Source organism: Apteryx mantelli, chromosome 5, assembly GCF_036417845.1.
Source record: "Apteryx mantelli isolate bAptMan1 chromosome 5, bAptMan1.hap1, whole genome shotgun sequence".
Taxonomy (NCBI): domain Eukaryota; kingdom Metazoa; phylum Chordata; class Aves; order Apterygiformes; family Apterygidae; genus Apteryx; species Apteryx mantelli.
This window is the reverse complement of record NC_089982.1, coordinates 33,748,068-33,766,253: the sequence shown is the minus strand read 5'-3', so window position 1 is coordinate 33,766,253 and position 18,186 is coordinate 33,748,068. Positions and strand designations below refer to the sequence as shown.

At 38.8% G+C, this 18,186-nt stretch overlaps 1 protein-coding gene across 1 annotated transcript in view; it reads left to right on the top strand.

Annotated features, from left to right (window-relative positions):
* INPP4B (inositol polyphosphate-4-phosphatase type II B) overlaps window positions 1–18,186 on the top strand; it is a 290,644-nt gene that overhangs the window by 105,968 nt on the left and 166,490 nt on the right. Inside the window, exons 6-7 of the mRNA XM_067297109.1 lie at window positions 13,347–13,465; window positions 15,619–15,735. Coding sequence (XP_067153210.1) covers window positions 13,347–13,465; window positions 15,619–15,735 — 236 coding nt within the window. The remainder of the gene's footprint in view (window positions 1–13,346; window positions 13,466–15,618; window positions 15,736–18,186) is intronic.

Here is an 18,186-nt window from a genome sequence, read left to right as displayed (position 1 = left end):
AGCTGCCCCAACTACTTCAACAGCATAGATCTTAGTATGGGTTAATCTATCCTACTCCTAGCTTGTAAGGATACTCATGTTGCTGTGCCTGAACTACTTCTAGTTTTTGAGCTAAAATATTTAAAGCACTTAGAAACCTTTATGTTAACTTGTAAGGCTTATTGAAAATTACTCCAGGAAAAGAATTTGAGTTACTTAGGAATTTATAGATATAGGTAGGCATTTGATGTGATTCTGTCAAAATCAGGCTATATCTTACTAATTTCTTGCTTAGGTATTAAAAAAAAAAAATCAATGGGTGCCTAAATTTGTCCTTTAATATTTTTAGAAGATTTATGCTTCGTTTCTGAAATATGTTAGGTGTTTTAGTGAATGTGACACAAACTTTTAAAATGCTTTGATGTAATTGAAAACTTGTGTTTCCGGGGTATTTCTTTCCTAGTTCACAGATATGTAGGATTAAAGATCATTTCTTTAAGCTAAAGAGAAGTTATTTTTGGCACATGCTACTCTTCTTTTTTTCCCCCCCCTTCCTGCTTTTCCCAAACTTTGACTCATACACCTCCTACTGTGCATACTTTCTCGTTTGTCTTGCCAATCTATGTACTCTTTCCAGCTCAATTTCTGAAACACTCTCTCAAGTGACTCTCTTCATATCCCCTATTATGCCTTCAGTGTGGACTTCTTGGATCTCATGCAGTGTGACTTGTTTTTTTTTGTGCGTGGTCTATTACACCTTTAGCCTCTAGAGTGCTGCGATGGTGGAAGAAGGTGAGTGGGAGGGAGAGGAGTCTGCAGTTGGGTGGCTGAGCTGGCAAGAGGGTGACCATGACTGATGTAACAGCTCTCTGCTCTGCAGTGAGTTTTGTTAGGCAGCATCTCCCTGGGTGAGTCTGGCTTTCAGCCCACTCTCCCATCACATGTCCTATACGTCCATGAGTACAGCTGTTTGCATGACTTGATGGTCAGGTAGTTGATACCTGATGAGTGAGATGTTCATGACTTGATACATGTCATTGATTGCTTTGTGGGTCCAGGAAGCTGGTCTGAATGGAGAGGAGTATTAAGATCCTTACTGAAACTTTTATGCAGAGATAGAAGCAAGCCAAATCAGGATGAATTATTCCTTTGTTCTTAGAGAAAACTGTAACACTTCCTTACCTATAACAGAGATTTGGATGAAAGTCCTGGCACTGCTATTTTCTGCTAAGCTTGCCCTACCTCCCAGGCCATTTTGACTATTCAGGACATAATCGATTCTCTCCCTCCTTCCCTCTTAGCAGTGCTTGTTTTTGTCAGGGAGGCTTAGTAGGCATATGCCCTCTGCAAAATATCTTTAGCCATAGAAGCTAGTCTGCTCCATGGCTTGTGGCAGTAAGAATAAGTTACACTTTTATAAATTCTTTACAACGACACTGCTCTTCTTGATCGAAAGGCTTTTTGCATCGAATTGCAATATTTGGTAGCATTAAAATATTAGATTTTATTTCTACTTAAAATATTAGATTTTATTTCTACTTAAAATATTAGATTTTATTTCTACTTAAAGAACTTGTATAAATCACTGAGGTTGCTAAAGAGGTATTTTTAGTGTGTTGGTTGTTGTGTTTCAGGGACTGAAACCTGTGAAGTTTTCTCTGCTGCTGTCCATTCCCCCTTGTAGTCCTGGGAGTTCTCCTAGACAGATCAAAGAAACATGGTATTTTGGAAGAATGGGACAGAGCCCATTAGGAAGGCAAAAGCAGTGTTTATGATCTCTATGTGAAGGACTTGCCATATAACTTGCCAGCAGGGTTTTTAGGGCCTCTCAGACCTTGCTGTTACTGCCTGGTTTGCAAGTGACTCTTGTAATGGCCTGCCCCGTATGGTGGTAATAAGGCATCTGGTGCCTTGACCTAGAAATACTTGAGAATCTGCAAGTAATTCCTCATAATTATGTTGAAATGGGACTGTTTAAAATTGTTGTCATCCATCTGAACATAAGGAGTTTTAGGGAACTTCCACTCTTGCTTTGTAATGTAATGCTTTATGGTGTATTTGGCATGCCTCAGATAAGGATGTGACAGCAGCCGGAATTGCCTTACTTTTTGGACAGTGAGCAAATTGGGACTGGGGAGAGCTGAGCAAATGACAAAAAAGTTTTGTGTATGGTCTTGGCCTGCAATAATATCTGATTAGGGCTGATTCTACTGTATGTGTTTTGCCTATGTTTGTGCCTTTATGTTTTTTGTTCTAGTAGAAATGGTTGCAAAATGCAGGCTTAAGGTAGAGTGCTTACTGAGTAGCATTTAAAGCTTTGTTGTGAGCCAGGAATAAAATTCAAATGGCCACTTTTTAACCCAAGTTGAAATTCTTCCCCTTTCTCCATTTGTGAAAGAGTTAGGTATGACCTTGGGTCAAGAACAGAATAAACTGAGGATGACTGTTTAGTAACTAGGGCCCTTTCCTGTGGAGGGGCACCTGAGATCAAGAGTGTCTTTGGAGGATGGTGGCAGCGTCCTTGAACCAAATTCAGTGACAATTTCTTGTAAAATACAGAAATTACCTTTCAAATTCCCAGTTTGGTCACCTCTCCCCCTGCTGCCAATATATATGCAACACTTTTTTTTTTTATCCTAGTGGGACAGCTTCAAGAGGAGGATTTGAATGTCCGCTTGCATGCGCTCCCTCCTGTGTGGTAATTGATGTCTTTCTGTGGCTTGTAACTCTTCAGGTGGAGGCAGGAAAAACATAAACTTGGACCCGACCTACGTCTGACCTCTTTCTGGTTCAGTGCCCTATTGAGTTGCAGGGGGTGCTGGCACCATTTCTGCTCCGGTCTTCCCGCTGGGGGTGCAGTGAAGGAAATGAGGGGTGATGTGCTTGCAGAGCCTGGCCTGGCGGTGGGGCTGGGCAGGGCTGAGGCCCTCGGCACATGCCTAGAAGCAGACCTGGCTGCGCAGGGACCTCTTACAGTTGAAAGCTTAAATGCCTGGAGACTTAAATGTCTCCAGAGCTAGGCATCAGGTGTGTGGAGAGGCTTAGAGTATTCTGTTTAAAACTCACTTACAGGCATTTCTGTCTTTCTGCGAGTTTTTTCCTGATTTTTACTGTCACTTACTGCAGTTGGTCTGTTGTAACCTTCAGCCTGGTCTGAAGCACTTGGCGAGGCACCACCTGGTGAATTGCTCCCGGCGCTCCCCCTGCGTGCCTGCCTCCTCGAAGGCAGCCTCCTCTTCTCAGTCCGGAAGAGATGCAGGTGATTTGGGAGACGAAAAGCAAGCAAATTACTTACAGATCACAGTAATGGTGTAGTTCGTGGCTTGTGTGCAGTGTAGTAATGACTAAACAGCCGTGGAGCAATTCTCTTTTGTTAGGCCAATAATATATTAACGGAAACGTTTTCAAGTTGTTTGGAGCATGATAGCTCTTGTGAGCTGCTTTGGCACTAATGGCGCTGCACTACCTTAACTGAACGTCTGTCTTTCAAAGACAGACCAGTTGTTAAATACATCTCTAAATATGCCTATAGAAATAATTGCAGTAATGCTTTCATGTTATAAAACATCTCCCAACGGACTTTTTTTTTTAATCCTCGTATGTGGGCACGGAAGTCGCACAAAAAGAAAACATCTAATTAATGGAAGACTGAAGTCATCCTCCCCTTTTGAACGTATTAGTTATAGATAAACTTATTTTGGGAAGTTTTGAAATGCGTGTCCTGTGGTGAAATTTACCTTGAAAAGGAGGTTGCCCTGCAGGCCCCGAAAGAGCCGGCATTTTCATACCCGCCAGAGCAGCCACGAAGTCCAGGTGGCACTGAAGTGTCCTGTGCGGCCACCGTGGCTGCTGCAGCCAGCCTTATCTGAGGTGCTGGGAATGGTTTTACTCAAAACAAACAAAGTCTTTAAAAATATTTTTCCTCACAGTTTTGCCTGCACCTCCTGTTGAAAATAGTTTCTAGTACAATTATGGACATTTTAACTCCTGTGGTTAATTGAAAAGAACCGCACTAAAAAAATGGTTATGTGGCATATGAAACTGAAAAGAAACAAATTGAAGTCAATAATAAAAAACCCTTGAATGTCTTGTGGAATATGTTTGAATGTTCAGAACAAGTTAAAGCTGACACTTTAACCTGAAATCCTCTTTTGTTGTATTTAAGATATTTCATTAATTTCTGAGGGATTGCGTGAGCATAGAATATCATCATGATAAATTAAGAATTTAGTTTTAGCACTCTTTGAATACCAGAATTCTTCACATATAGCAAGCTGAGAATTGTTGGCGGTAAAGATTGTAACTGAAATGCTTTTAAAAACTAAAATATGAGAGCCATATAGTAATGGGCTAGCAGTGTTTTCAACTTTGAGATCTGAATGTGCTCCTATAGAGATGAAGAGCAGCAATACCTACTTCATTCTGCATTTAAATCTCAAATCCACCAGGAGGTTTCTCTGAAGAGATAAATGAAGGACTTTTTTAACCCTTAACTAATCTCCCACTTTTTTTTTTTTTTTTTTGGTACAAATGAGTTGAGATGATTTAAAATAATTTCTCTGGTAAGAAAAGACAGGTTTTTGTTTGTTTGTTTTTAAACATATGTCAAAAATAAGTCAGTTCCAAACATAGTGTTGCAAAATGTGTAAATGGCAGATTTTCATCCTTGAAGAAATTCCTGCTGGAAATGAGTGCAACGATTGATGTCTAACACTCTTAGATTCATCGTAAAATACAAGCTACTGATCTTTTGTAAATTTGTGAGATAACTTTGTAAGATAAACTTGTGAGTAACAGCTATGGGCCAGCATCTTTGAGGAGAGAAGCATAGTGCTGATTTTGAAGAATCTAGAAATATCAATGTGTATGCTACTTGAAGCAGGTTACTTTGAAATAATATCTAAGAGTGTCACGACATCTATGATCAGAATGATGCTTGTCACTGCATATGTGCTGGTCTGCTCTAGCTTTTTAAAAGCTCTGTGTGTACCCACGGACTTCTGATGATTGGGAAGCACATTTTTGGAGAAGTTTAGGAGTAAAGATTATTTTTTCAGGATATGTAGAATGAGGGTCCCTGAGTGAATCCAAAATGCTTGCAAGAGATGAATTTCTTGAAACTCATCCTTTGACACAACCCTTGATCCTTGTGGGCTTTTATTATTTCCTGATTTTATATCATTTATGTGGAAAGATATGAATTTGTATTCATGTTCCCTCCCATTGTTTAACCTCCTTATAAAGGAGTTATACTTTGCTACCTCATACAGGTCCTCTGCTATTAATTAATCTCCAATTATTTATCAGAATGTCTGTTTCTAACTCCCCTGAGGAGTAAAACATTTTCTCTTGCTTGGATCTCTAATTGAGCTATTAATCCATAATTGTCACCTTTTCAGACAAGTTTTACTCATATTGGGATGTCTTCTCCTTTTAACTGTGGCCTGCATGCAGATTACTTGACATTTATCATGCGTTTCCTGGTTAGAAAGTGTAATTATTAAAGGGCTAAAAGTGATTGTTCTGGATTGCAGAAATCTATTTTCTCACTTGATTAAAAGTGTCTTTTTCTTGTTTACATTGACTTTGAAGTACTTTTTAGTCTCCTTTCCATTTAGACATGTCAAAGAACATTTTCTGCTCTGTAAAAGATGACCTCTTACATACTGAAGGGACTAGTGCTTTGCTTTCTCCTCCGTTTTCTGTAGAGGACTCTGTTTTTAGAGAGACTCATGAATTTTTTTTTTTTGTTTGCCTATGCAGTGAGGCTCCTATGCAGTGAGACGCAGTTGTGATTGAGGCCTGCATGTAGCATCACAACACAAATATGTGCAATCATGCAGCTCAGGAATAACCTGCCTATTTTTTACAGGTAGTGCTCTGCCCATTTTGAGCACTGCTTGTGAAGGGGAGAGATCCAGTGCTTAATTCTGCATTCCCTTGGGTGTCTTTTTTTTTGGGGGGGGGGACGACGACGACTATAAAATTGGTCAAAATGAGGTTGATTCCTGACTCTCCACTGGCGGCTGCATCCTTGTAGCATATAAAAGTAAAGTACACAAATCTTTTCAGCCAAATGAATCTTAAAGGATGTTCAGTTATGTACTCAAGTAGCAACTAACTGTTGTCAGTATTTTCATTCATGAGTTACTAATGTTAATGTAGCTCACTCTTGCATCTTGTCTTCTTGTCACCTTCTTTGTGATGGTAGCTTTGTGATTGGTGATAATTTTTTAAATTATGTTTTGTTTCTGCAAAAATGTACAAAGTTAAGAATCGGCAGTATATATTCTATTTATAAAATCTGAAATAAATTGTTACAGGTTCTAGATGTTCCCTGTGAGCTTACAGTATAAAGAATTTGATGTAGTTAAAGAGGGAGGTCTGTGTACTCTTTGCTTTTTTTTTTTTTTTTTTTTTAACTCTTCACCTGGTATTTAAACTTGTAACCACTCTGTTTTCGGTATAGTGGGGAATCTCTAAAAGAAATTGTAGTAAGTTTAGATCTTTACTCCAATAGATACTTGATATGACAATATTGAAAAAGGTGAAGGGGAAAATAGTATTTATCTCTGTTTCCAGGAGATTTAAACCCTTCTGTGGTATTCTAAAATACTGACAATGCCGAAATGAATTACAGCCTTGGAACAGCGGTGTCAAAATCCATTTTGATGTGGGTATGGTTTGTAGTGTAATAATGTATAGCAAGTTTTCATAAGCCTTCAAGCATGCTTTTCTTTTCTTTCCTTTCCTCATTTCTCTCACAAGAGAAATGAAGTCATCTCCAGGGCAGAACATGAATGCCATTACTAAAGGGTACTGTGAGCAGGATAGTTCTGGACAGAAGGTAAAGAGGATAATTAAAAATCTAAAGCCACAGCAAAAGTTATGCTTTGGTGTCACTAGACTGCTAGCATATGAGAAAAATAGAGTTCTCTTGTGCTGATACATACACAGAGTGCTTCGTAAGTAAATGAAATCTTTTCTGAAAGGATTGTTTTTCATATAATACTATATTTGTTTATAAAAAAAAAAAAATGCACAGACACATATGTTCCCAAATGTAGTTTCAAAAGTTAAAGAAATTTTAAAAATGTTTGTCAAGAGCAGTATATTCCCTTTCATAACTTCAGGAACCAGCTATGCTAAGCAAAGCTAAGAATTCACTTCTGTGGCCTTGTTGCCACTATGTAACTGAAGTCTAGAACGCAGACATGGTGGAGGTCAGCTATGCACAACTGGTAAATAAAGCTGGAGGAGCATGATCTTTAGCAATGAACATGCTGGAATAGATAATCTGCCAAGTTAGTAATTGATTAATGCAGTATCCAAATGTAAATTGCCCTAAATGGATGGCTAGCACAAGTAATCATGCACTTAGCTTTGCAGTGGAAATATGGTACCTGTGAGAAGTACATTGATCCAGTCAGTCACTTTCCTGAGTTCCTTGCGTCTGTCATACTTAAGCTGTATAAATAAGTGGGGTTGTGCAGGCTGAATAGCAAGGCAGCAGTATGACACAGGCCTGCTCTAGTGCATCAGAAGAACTGAAAACCATGCTGAGGAAATGGCTATTACTGCTAGCGGTAACTGCAGTGCAAAGGTATGTTCTAAGCCTTTGCGTTTATATTACCTTCCTTGAGACAGTAGAAGGATACAGTTTGGAAGTGCTGTACTTAATGTTCTAGTCCAGCTTGAAGCTTTCAGTAAAACACAAAAGACGCAACAAACTAAAATTTCTCTAGTACTGCAAAATTCAGGGTGGGCAGAACTTGTTCTGAAATAGACCATTTCAGATATTCACAGTGGTAATTTGAACCAGATTTATCATTTCATATGCAAATGGAATTATGAGTGCAGCTGGCATCTCAACTCCTGGGCATGATCACTCTGCTTATGCCCACCCGCCATCAGCATACGTTTTCTCCCAGCAGCCCTCATTTCCATCTTATTTCAATGATACCTAAAATAATTGTAATCTTTAATTGCAAATTAAGTGGGTAATAATTGACACTTTTCCTGGACAACATATTAGCTTATTACTTACAGTGAGTACTGTTAATGGTGTTTTTTTTCTTTCTTCCCTCCAAACCTGTATTTCTAGAGATGTTGTACATAGCTCTTTCATTATGCTTCATCTGATACAGCTTCTCTGTCAGCAGTTTCTCATTGGACTACTGGTAGAAATTTTCTCCTCCCTGTTAATTACAGGTATCCCCAGAAAGATACTCACCGTATTATGTATGTGCATTTCATTGAGATATAACTAGGTTACATCAGCAACCAGCTGTATGTTCCAGAGAGTAGACATGTTTGTTTTATTTTCATACAAGTGCCTCATCCCCAGAGACAGGAACTGTGGTCTTGGCCCTTTCTTAAGTAAAAATCCACTGAGCTTACTTGGATACGTGGTCCAAATGTGATCCTCTCTTTAGAGATTTTTGCATTGCAGAGTTTACCTGAGTCTGAGCATCTGTGGCAGCCGTTTCTAGTAATGAGCGTCCCTTCTAACACATACTTGTTTCATGGCTGTATAACTGTGCCCTCATGTTCTGGTAACATGTGTATTGGAATTTCTGCAGCTTCATCCTTTGATATTTAGCACTGTACTGTGAATTGTTTCACTGCAAGTTGCCATGGGAGTAACTCTTCTGTTCTCCTAGTCTGTAGGTAGAGGTGTTAGCCCACCAGCGTGGCAAATTGAAGTACTTCTGCTGACACATGAGTGGGTGAACCAATTACTAGGACTTATTTATGATGGGGCACTAGCTGGAGGGGTGCTCATTAACACCATGCTGTGCTAAGCCATCATCAAGCAATAGCAATTCCCAAACATTTGCCTCAGTTGCTTTCAGGCATGTTCTGCCATGTGGAGATAACTTCCCTCCTGCAGTTGCCTTTACACTCCTAAGTCGAACATATGGCCAAAGTTTCCCTATGTGTCCTAAAGTTAGATTATTCCTAACCTTTTTTGTTGTTCAAGATATTCTTTTGAAGCCTGGTTGGAGGTATTCTTTTCAGCAAACTTGGTTAGGCATGTTTGTTCATTGGAGGCAAAAGCAGTGGCGATGCGTACCTTTTTTCTTTCCCCCCACCCCCCATAGGATGGGGGAAAGAAAAATGTGCGGTGTTTAGTGTTCTGCATATAGCACAGGTCTGAATGTAGTGTTCTTTTATTTAATGTGTCCTTCTGCCTGTTAAGGAATAGTTGCATCTCAGTTCATCAAGAGTCTGTCAAGACAGACCATATGTTAGGATTTATAAACTAAGTTGCTTTGAGATGACAATGCTGCAGTAATGCTAATGAAATAACAACAAAAATGAACACTCTATGTTCGTGTGTGTGTGTACACGCATGTGTGTGAGATGCACACTATGGTAGCTTCATCTGTGCCCCTCGTCTTCACATGCTACTGATCTTCTGTTCTGAATGCATACAAAATAGTGTACTTTGGAGAAAACAGGAGTATGAGGGTTAATTCCTGTCCCCTGCCAGTCACTTGGAATCTGTCTTGGTTTGGAAAAGGGGAAGGAATGAAATCCTGGGAAATTACATTGTTTCTGTCACTGGTTAGAGAAGAAGCTACCTTGCAGATTGCCATGTAGGTTAATACACAAATTCTGTGAATCCATTGACTCCAAGACCTTAGCAAATGTGCTGTAATCTCCCATCTAACAAAAACAAACAAGCATTGCAACGTCAATGCCATTTCCCAATTTTTGGTCCAGTCCTTGGCATCCTTCCCAAACAACTCTGTGAATGCTGAGCAAAGGATGTCTTTCAGTGCCTCTGCCCAAGTAGTCTGTTCTAGCTGCTGGATCTTTCTTGTTTTGGGGAGATGCTGCATTTCCTCTCTTTCTTTTCCAGATTAATTTCTTCTGGCTCCACTGGGCTTTGTGCTTGAAGCAGTGTTGAACACCTGGTCAGAATTGTTATAGTTTCAGGGAAGGTAGATGATGAATTTCCAGACTTTTTTCTACTTTTTTTTTTTTATTGTTACATAGTCATTGGGATTTTTTTTTTAACTTATTTTTTAATCTTTGTGCTCTATTCCTCCTTACTGGTAACGTTTTGGACACATCCTCCCTGATCCCATTACTCTGTCACTGAAAATATGAAGCAAATCTCTACTGTGTTTGCAGCCTAAGCCAGTTTTGAACAAACAGTAACTAGTCTTTCTCTTCTGTTGCACCTACGCACACACGGAGAAAGGCAAGGAGGACAGCCTGGCCGTTAGTGCAGCACAGAGAACAGTGTAATACTGAGTGCGGCCTGGCTTAAGAATCAAAGATCTGCTTCACACAGTTTGATAGAAATTGTGTGCAAAGTAGTGGTTGTGGAACATACAAGTTAGTAGTAGAGGCATGACTAGGAGCCCTTTACTGTGATTTGTGTAAGAATAATATTTCTATATTAATAGTGGAACAGCGACAGTCATGGAAATAAAATAACAATTAAAGTATTCCCTCTGTGCTTTTATTCTTTTGAAAATAAGTGTTGAAGGATATCATTGAAAGTGTTTTCTGTTTTAAGGCATTTTAAATGGTAAAGGAGTTTTATACACAGACCACAGCATTATGCAAAATTTGTAAATGTATATTTGTAAATATACTCTAGACCAGTGCTTCCTTTCAGCCATTCATCTTGCCCTACTCATAGTGATTACTTTGGTTTCTTTCTTTCTTTTTCTTTGCTTAACATATAGTGGATTTTTTTTGACATCTTTTTTTTTTTCTTTGTTGCTATAAAAGCATAAATTATTCCTAATGCAGTTCTTCCTTAAACATTCATTGTATGCTGATAGAATTAGCAGAGATGGGATCACCAGGGGAATGGATGACTCAAGCTTTTCACTCTGAGTCAACAGTCACAATGAGTAGATTCATACACTTTTGGCATGTAAGTACCAGCTGTCACTTCAGTCCACTGAGTTTTGTTGATGAGTTTTTCCAGAATTAATTCAAGCATAGTGAAATATTGAAAAGTAATGCAACCTATGTATGTGGTCTGCTTGGGCATAGTTTTGAGGGAAAGTATACTGATCTTATGTTACCTGCTTTCACTGTGCTACGCTTCCAATTAAGAAAGTAGACAGGAAACATGCATTTCATGTTTGCTTTGCATCAATTTCTTTTTGAATAATTTATTTCAGTGATGCTAAACAGATGTATTTATACAATATATAGCTTGTATTTTGGTTTCACAGCCATGCAGTATTTCACTTTGAAGAGAGTTGGCTGTTTCTTTATGAAGACCTAAGATTTTTCAGATATTACTGGTGAAATAGTTCAAATGGCAGTAATGCGGTGTTGGACTGTGGAACTTTCCAGTGAGCCGGATATACCAAACTTCTCTTATTCTTTGCTATTAGCTTAAAAAAAAAATCCTTAAGTTTTGTTAAACATTTCAGTCAGTTCATGTTTAAGGGAAGTGATGCACTGTAGCCCAAACTGACAAATTCTGTGTCAATCCAAACCTTCTGTCCCCTGCCAGTGACAACCTTATTGAACAGCCTCTCTGACTGAAATCTGGATGGTTGTGAACAGCAATACCTGAATGTCATGATAAAGAGACAAATAACTTTCATCAAACTAGATGAATGTTTCATCTTGCTTCATTTTTATTTCATTTTTCATTCTGCACTGGGGACTTCCAGAGAATTCAGATACTTCTTGCTGATTCTCCCCACTGGAGGGATGCACATGAATTATTTTCATGTCAACTCTACCCAGTGAAATTTGAGATCATGTTGCTAGGCTTTTTTTTTTTTTTTTTTTTTTTTTTAATTAACAAAAAAGTTCAGCTGTAGGGTTCTGGCCAGAGTTGCCAGCTTTTTTTCCTCAGTTTCTGTCTGTTTTTCTCCTCTGGTATCTTCCTCTCCTCTCTGGTGGTTCATGCAATTGTCCATGGTTAGCCTGCTTTTGGGGGCGGGGGTGAAAAATTGGACCATTTCTGCTGGTGTTGCAGCATGTAGCGATGAAGACTACCAGCTCTCTTGGCATCCCCCTGGAAGAGCATGTTCTAGTGTGCCAGTGAGATATTCTAGAAACAGAATTACAAGGTGAAATAGCCATTTACAGATTGGGTGGTGGCACAAGATCAGGGTTTTGAGGGAAGATGGCTGTGTCTGGAAGTTTTGATAAGCTGATAGTGGTTGCTGGCAGATTTATAGTTCAGGGTCTTCTGGTCGGCTTTTATGGGGGAGACAGCTCAAATAGGCAGCCATCTGCCCAACCCTTTGTGCTTTGCTAACTGCTTTTCAGTAAACCTACTCAAATAATTCTCCAGTGCTGATATTTAGAGTAATTTCAATAATGTGGTGAGCCTTAGAAGCAAAGAATTGTTGGCAACTTGCTGTTCAAGTTTGGTGCTATAATGTCAGCTGTTCATAGAGACTCCAGTGCGTGCAAGCCCTCATTGTTATCCCCCTTTTAGCACCAAATTATGATAGGATCAGTTTGAGACTGTCTGCTGAGAGATTTCATTGGCAATCTAGGTTTAAGCAGAAACTTCAAAATATTCCTTGAAGGTTAAATTTAATTGTTCCCCTGTTCTCTCTCGACTGTGCTGGAAGAGTAGCAACAAGGCTTCAGCTACTTTTCCTTTTATTTAGTCCCCAAGCAGTAAGTCCAAGCCCAAGGAAGAGAAGTGTAAATGAAGCTGAGTTGGCCTTTTGTGTGCACCAGAGGTTTCCTTGCCTTGGTCTCTCATCAGAGGTGCATTTGCTTGTTGTGAGGATAATCTGGCTCACCTTCAAAATGTTATAGGTCGGCTGCACCCAAGGAAGCCCCCAGTCAGCAGTGACTCCTAGGAACTGTCCTCAGCTCTTTCTGGACTATCAGCCTCTACAAAGCCGTAGGCTTTGCTTTTCCTCCCTCAAGCTTCTAGGATCCCCGGGTGATTTGATGCACTGCAGAAAACACTGGAGAGATCCCATCGCAGTATTCACTGTAGCATGTTCCTTAATAATGACAAGGTTAAGTTGGTCAGGCAAGAGGTGACCAAGTTAGGCTGCTAAGAGATATGTTGTGGCGAATTAAATGAAAGCTTATGTAAAGTTACCCACTCTCACAGCATGTGTTAGTGCGTGCGCGTGCGTTCATATACAGGAGCCGATGAGCCTCTGGCAGGGAGCTTTGCAGAAGCTGCAGATATGTTTAGTGGAAACGAAATCTCAGTTCAGTTCTGCAGCATGTGACTTCCTATTTCTGTAAGTTACTTCCAAGGGACTTCCTCTGTTAAATCGCCTCGTCCCTAGAGATTTCATCTGGAGCTGTAGTGCAGCTGGCTTTGTCCTGTGCCTGTGGTAGAGTTTTCCCAAAGTTTTCTTTTTTAGCATTTTATTTTTCTTTTGTACTGTCTCCAGCATGCAAGGATCTAGTGGCTGCTACCCGTGATCGGAAGCTGAACACATTTATACAAGTCTCAGTTGTACATCCAGCAGAGCACGTTCTGACGAGGTATTCAAGTACTGAAATCGTGGAGGTGAGCGTCTCTCTTTTTCAATTAACATGTTGATTAGTGAATTGCTCGTTTTTTCTTTAGAAAGTGAATGAGAAATGAAGCAAGTTAGTGCGTAGCCTTTAGTAAGGCAAGCACACTCTAGCTGTTAGCAAAGCATACCTGAGAGTGCTCTGTAGTTCTTGGCATTTAACCAGCATAAACAGTTAGAATTGAAAATGCCTTTTCATGAAAGGTCTGTTTTTCCAACCAGAGGCACAGAGAATAGTCTGGTTCTTTAGACATGGGTTTAGAATGAAACACGGAATAGTAGTTTGCATGAAAGAACAAGGCTATGTAAACTAAAGAGTGCAGAGATTTTGGAAAGTATTTTAAATTGTAGAAGGACATAGTTGCTTTACTGTAGTTTGTTATCCTTTCTGTTTTTTGTTCCTGTTTTTTCCATTAGAAAGGTGACATTTTTGCAACTTGAAAGACATTAGTCTGCTTTTATAATTAGAAAAAGCATGTGTATATGAAATGGCTGTGACTTTTTACAAAATTATTTGCATTATAGCAAAAGTTGTTTGAGGCTGCTTTGCTAGTCCTCACTTTCTCCAGTAAGATCCGTGTTAGAAACAGGAAAAGTTATGTTTACAGAGAAAATTATTTAAGTCTGAGCAGACAATGTAGGTGTGACTTGTTCAACTTCCTGGAAGGATTAATTAAGAACAGAGGAGTCCTATTGCAAATACTCACCCCAATTTATTTTATCAAAGGCTTGTTTTAATTGTTACACACAATGAGAATATTTCATGAGCTCGTTGTGTGATCTTACAGCTTCAACTGACTACTAATTAAATTGTCATGGTTTCAGCCATCAACCATCCTGAAACTGCTTAATTCAAATAGCTTGTATCTGATGAGGATGTTTCATTGCAGACTGTGTGAGTGATGTAGTGTAGAAGATGGAATAGGTTTTTTGTGCTTTTTTTTTTTTTTTTTTTTTTGACAGAAGTAGATGCATTTTCTACTACAACATCCTATATTTGAATAGATCCCTGAATTTGTTGTGTTCAGACTCTCAGCTTCCTTAGTCAAGCTTTTTCGGGGGGGCGGCAGCGGCAGGTTTACTAAAAAGTAATTTTCATCAAGTAAAAGTTGTGCTTATCATGCAAAAGCCTTTATTTAACAGAAAATTTAAGGATAATGTCCCAGTAATCTTTGCAAACTTTTTTGTTACAATTAAACATTAGGAAATTATAAGCAATATTTTAAATGGTTCATTTAAATGTTTCTGTATCTATAATGTATATATTTAAAAAAGTTTCTATCTATAATATAGTTACTTCTCTATATCTAAATACAGTTTTATATATGGATATATACAAAGATGGATATAATATTACAAAGCAAAGGATGTTATACTGCACCAATGTAGTATTGCTTAAAGAGGGGAATTGTAATCTCCAGAGTCAGTCACTACCTTAATGTAATAAAGGGAGTTTCTATAGCTTGTACTGGCTACCTTGAACTATATTGTTGGTATCAGCCTACTCAGCTTGGGTCGTAACTGGAGCTGAACACATGCCAGTTGATGTAAACTGTCAAAATAGTGAGGTTGGTTTGGTTTCAGTGGTGAAAATACTGAGTTAATTGTAAGGAAGATACTCAAATGTACTGATATGTAAGTGTGTGCACATGTATGAGTGTATGTGTGTATATATATACATTTATGCACACATTTACATGTATGTGTATATATATATGTAGATGTGCATCTATATGCACATGCCATAATAATTCTGAACAGATTTTTATTGTGATTTAATTAACTAAAGTCTCTCACATTTTTTTGCATAAATTACATCCTTAGTTCATTTAAATTAATGTGAAACTTAAAGTGCTTCTAGAAAGTAAGTATGATGGGAGGGAAGGGTATTGTCTTTTACAGACCACTCTTCCAAATATTGATATCTGCTGGCTGAACTAGCTGGCATTTTGTTAGACCCTGTTTAATGAGTTTAAGTTTTAAGGCTGTTCGGTTTTGTTTCTGACTGTGTTAACTATTCGTGTCTTTCTCTGCTGTAGAAAACTAACTTCTTTTAAAAAGCCCGTAGTTTCTGTACATGCATCCATAATTGCCTCTGCCTTTTGCCCAGCTCCTACCTTACTGAATGTTTGCTTGTGTGGCACAGGGAGCAAGAGACCCACTGTTCTTGACTGGTGTGACATTCCCACCGGAGTACCCCATCTATGAGGAGACTAAAATAAAACTAACAGTCTATGATGTCAAAGATAAATCTCAAGACACAGTAAGTGATTTGCCTTGTTTCTTGCATAGATTTTATTGAAGATTAAGTTTCTCACAGTGTTGTTCTTTGGCCCTCTGCAGCAGGTTTGCAAATTGGGGAAACAGGATTATGTAGAATTGGTTTTGCTTTTGTTTTGTACTTAAAATGTACTTTTTTGTCAGTGTATTAAAAAATAGAGAAAAAGAACCATGTACTTAAAACTAGCCATATGCTATTGTTTAATTGGTTACATGAATCAGCACAGATACTTTTGGCAAATAGAAAGGTTACTGTTGTGTGCTTTTTATGGCAGACAACATATGGAATAGATTGAGATAATAACACTGTGAATAATTTTTCAGAAATGTGTTACTGATCATATTTTATTTATGCCAAAACCATGATGATGATAAAGCCTGTAACTTGATGCTTGAGGGTGACAGTCGTATTTTGTATTAATCTCTTGCATGGTGATACCTGTAACTCTGCTGCTGCTGCTATTTTTGGTTTGTAAGGGTCGAAGATCCTTCTGTATGACTACTGAGGGCAAATCACTTTGGATTTGACTATTGTACATTTTTGGTTGCACTGTCAGCTTCTTTGCTAAGAAACAGTTACTCGCATGAGATGATACATGGAGGTCAATGGGACTGTTGGTGAGTGATTTAAGTGTCTAAACGGAGGCCTTGAGTACTGTTTTACATGCTCCAGGTGATCTAAGCCTTACAGAGCTGGAAGATATGATAGGACCTATGGGAGATCTGCATTTTTCTTCTGTGGCATCAGGAGTCCAGCTTATAGGTTTCTCTCGGGTGTCCAAAATGGCCCTTGCCACCTGTGTTTGATTAGCTGAATTGCTCTTTATATGTCTGTAATTGGCCCCCAATATGATCAAGGACTCTATGATTTGATGTCATCACTGTATATAAGTTCATTATCCATAAGAAGGAAATTAAATGTGTAACTTAGAACTTGAGGCTGTCTTTGAACTGCTTACATTAGTAAAGTTATGATATGATGTTTAGAAGGGCTTCTAATCTTTTTTTCCCCCCAAGGTAGTAAATAGTTGATGTCCACTTGTTTAAATTTTGGACCTTTGTGAGCAAACTGGTTGGACCTTTGGCTCCCACTATGTGTTTAATGGGAATTAGTGGAGTAGCTGAGACGTAGAATCTGGATTTCTTTCATTTTATGGACCAAGGTGTCTGTCTTCTGTTTAATTTACAAATAGACAATAATTTAATAAAATAAGTTATAATGACGGAGCCCAGAATTTGTGTATATGGACACACACAAAAGTGAATGTGTGTGTGCGCGTATATTTATATATATACACACACACACCTACACATGCACGTGTTTTCAGAATGTGTGTGAGTTTTTGGTTGTAGTTGAGACTGCAGAGGCTTAGGACAGGATCTGCTTGGTTCTTCACTAGAACTGTCACCCCTGGACAGATGGAGGCATTGAGGGAAAAGGAGTTTGACTTTGTCCTTTCCCTTCCAGTTTCTACACGCTCGTGATGGACAGCATGATGAATAATAATATCCTATCTGTAAGGGACAGCAGGGGCCTTAATTCACAGAGCTGTCCTTGCACTGCTGTTCTGGTTGCAGACCTATATACTGCCTCTTGTGCAGGACAAATTACAATGAAAGATCTAGCCTAGAAAATGAATGTAATTTGATAAGTTTTTGCAGACTTTGAGAACTTATTATAACTGTTCCTTACAATTTTGTGCAGGACTAGGGTCTGTCCCAGAGAATTCCTGTAACATAGCTCATAAATCCCTGGCGAGAACATTTTTCTCTTTTAATTGTCACAGCAGTTATATAGTTCCTATGTAAAACATTCTAGAGCTATATTTTATAGTACCCTTCTGTAGGGGAAAATGTTGATTCCCATCTCTGTTTTAGATGTATTTAGCCTTTCTAATGTTTAGCTTTTTTAACACTGGATGTAGGTAAGGGAAAAAAAAACAACAACTGTAAGATGTAAATCAAGGTTGAAAGCAGCATGTGTGAGTGATCCTGGGACACCCTCATTGAGACTTCATTTATAGTGATGTTTGGATTTCTGTTTACATCCTGGAATATCAGCTAGGGTAAAGCCAATGCCTTGACTTTCCTTTCTATAATTGGAAGCCATTGCAGTTTTCTGTTAATCCAGGTGATTTTTTCTTTTCTTTGTAAAAATCAACTTTAAATGAGCTAGCTAAGTACCATTACCAATGTAGGTGCAATTGCACAAATCTCAGTGCTGGCATTACAGCCCGAGAAGTTGGAGATGTCCCTTTGGGAGTGAGCCTGTTTGGAGGGCTGTGGATTTATGCTTAAGACTGGGTAATCTGTAAGGCTACAAAAAAACCTAGCTTGCTTGGTCCACACAAACTGCAGCCACAGTTTATGCCTGCTGCGTGCTGCCCTACCACCCTCCAAGCACCAGCAAACAGGTAACGCATTTGGGGGGGGA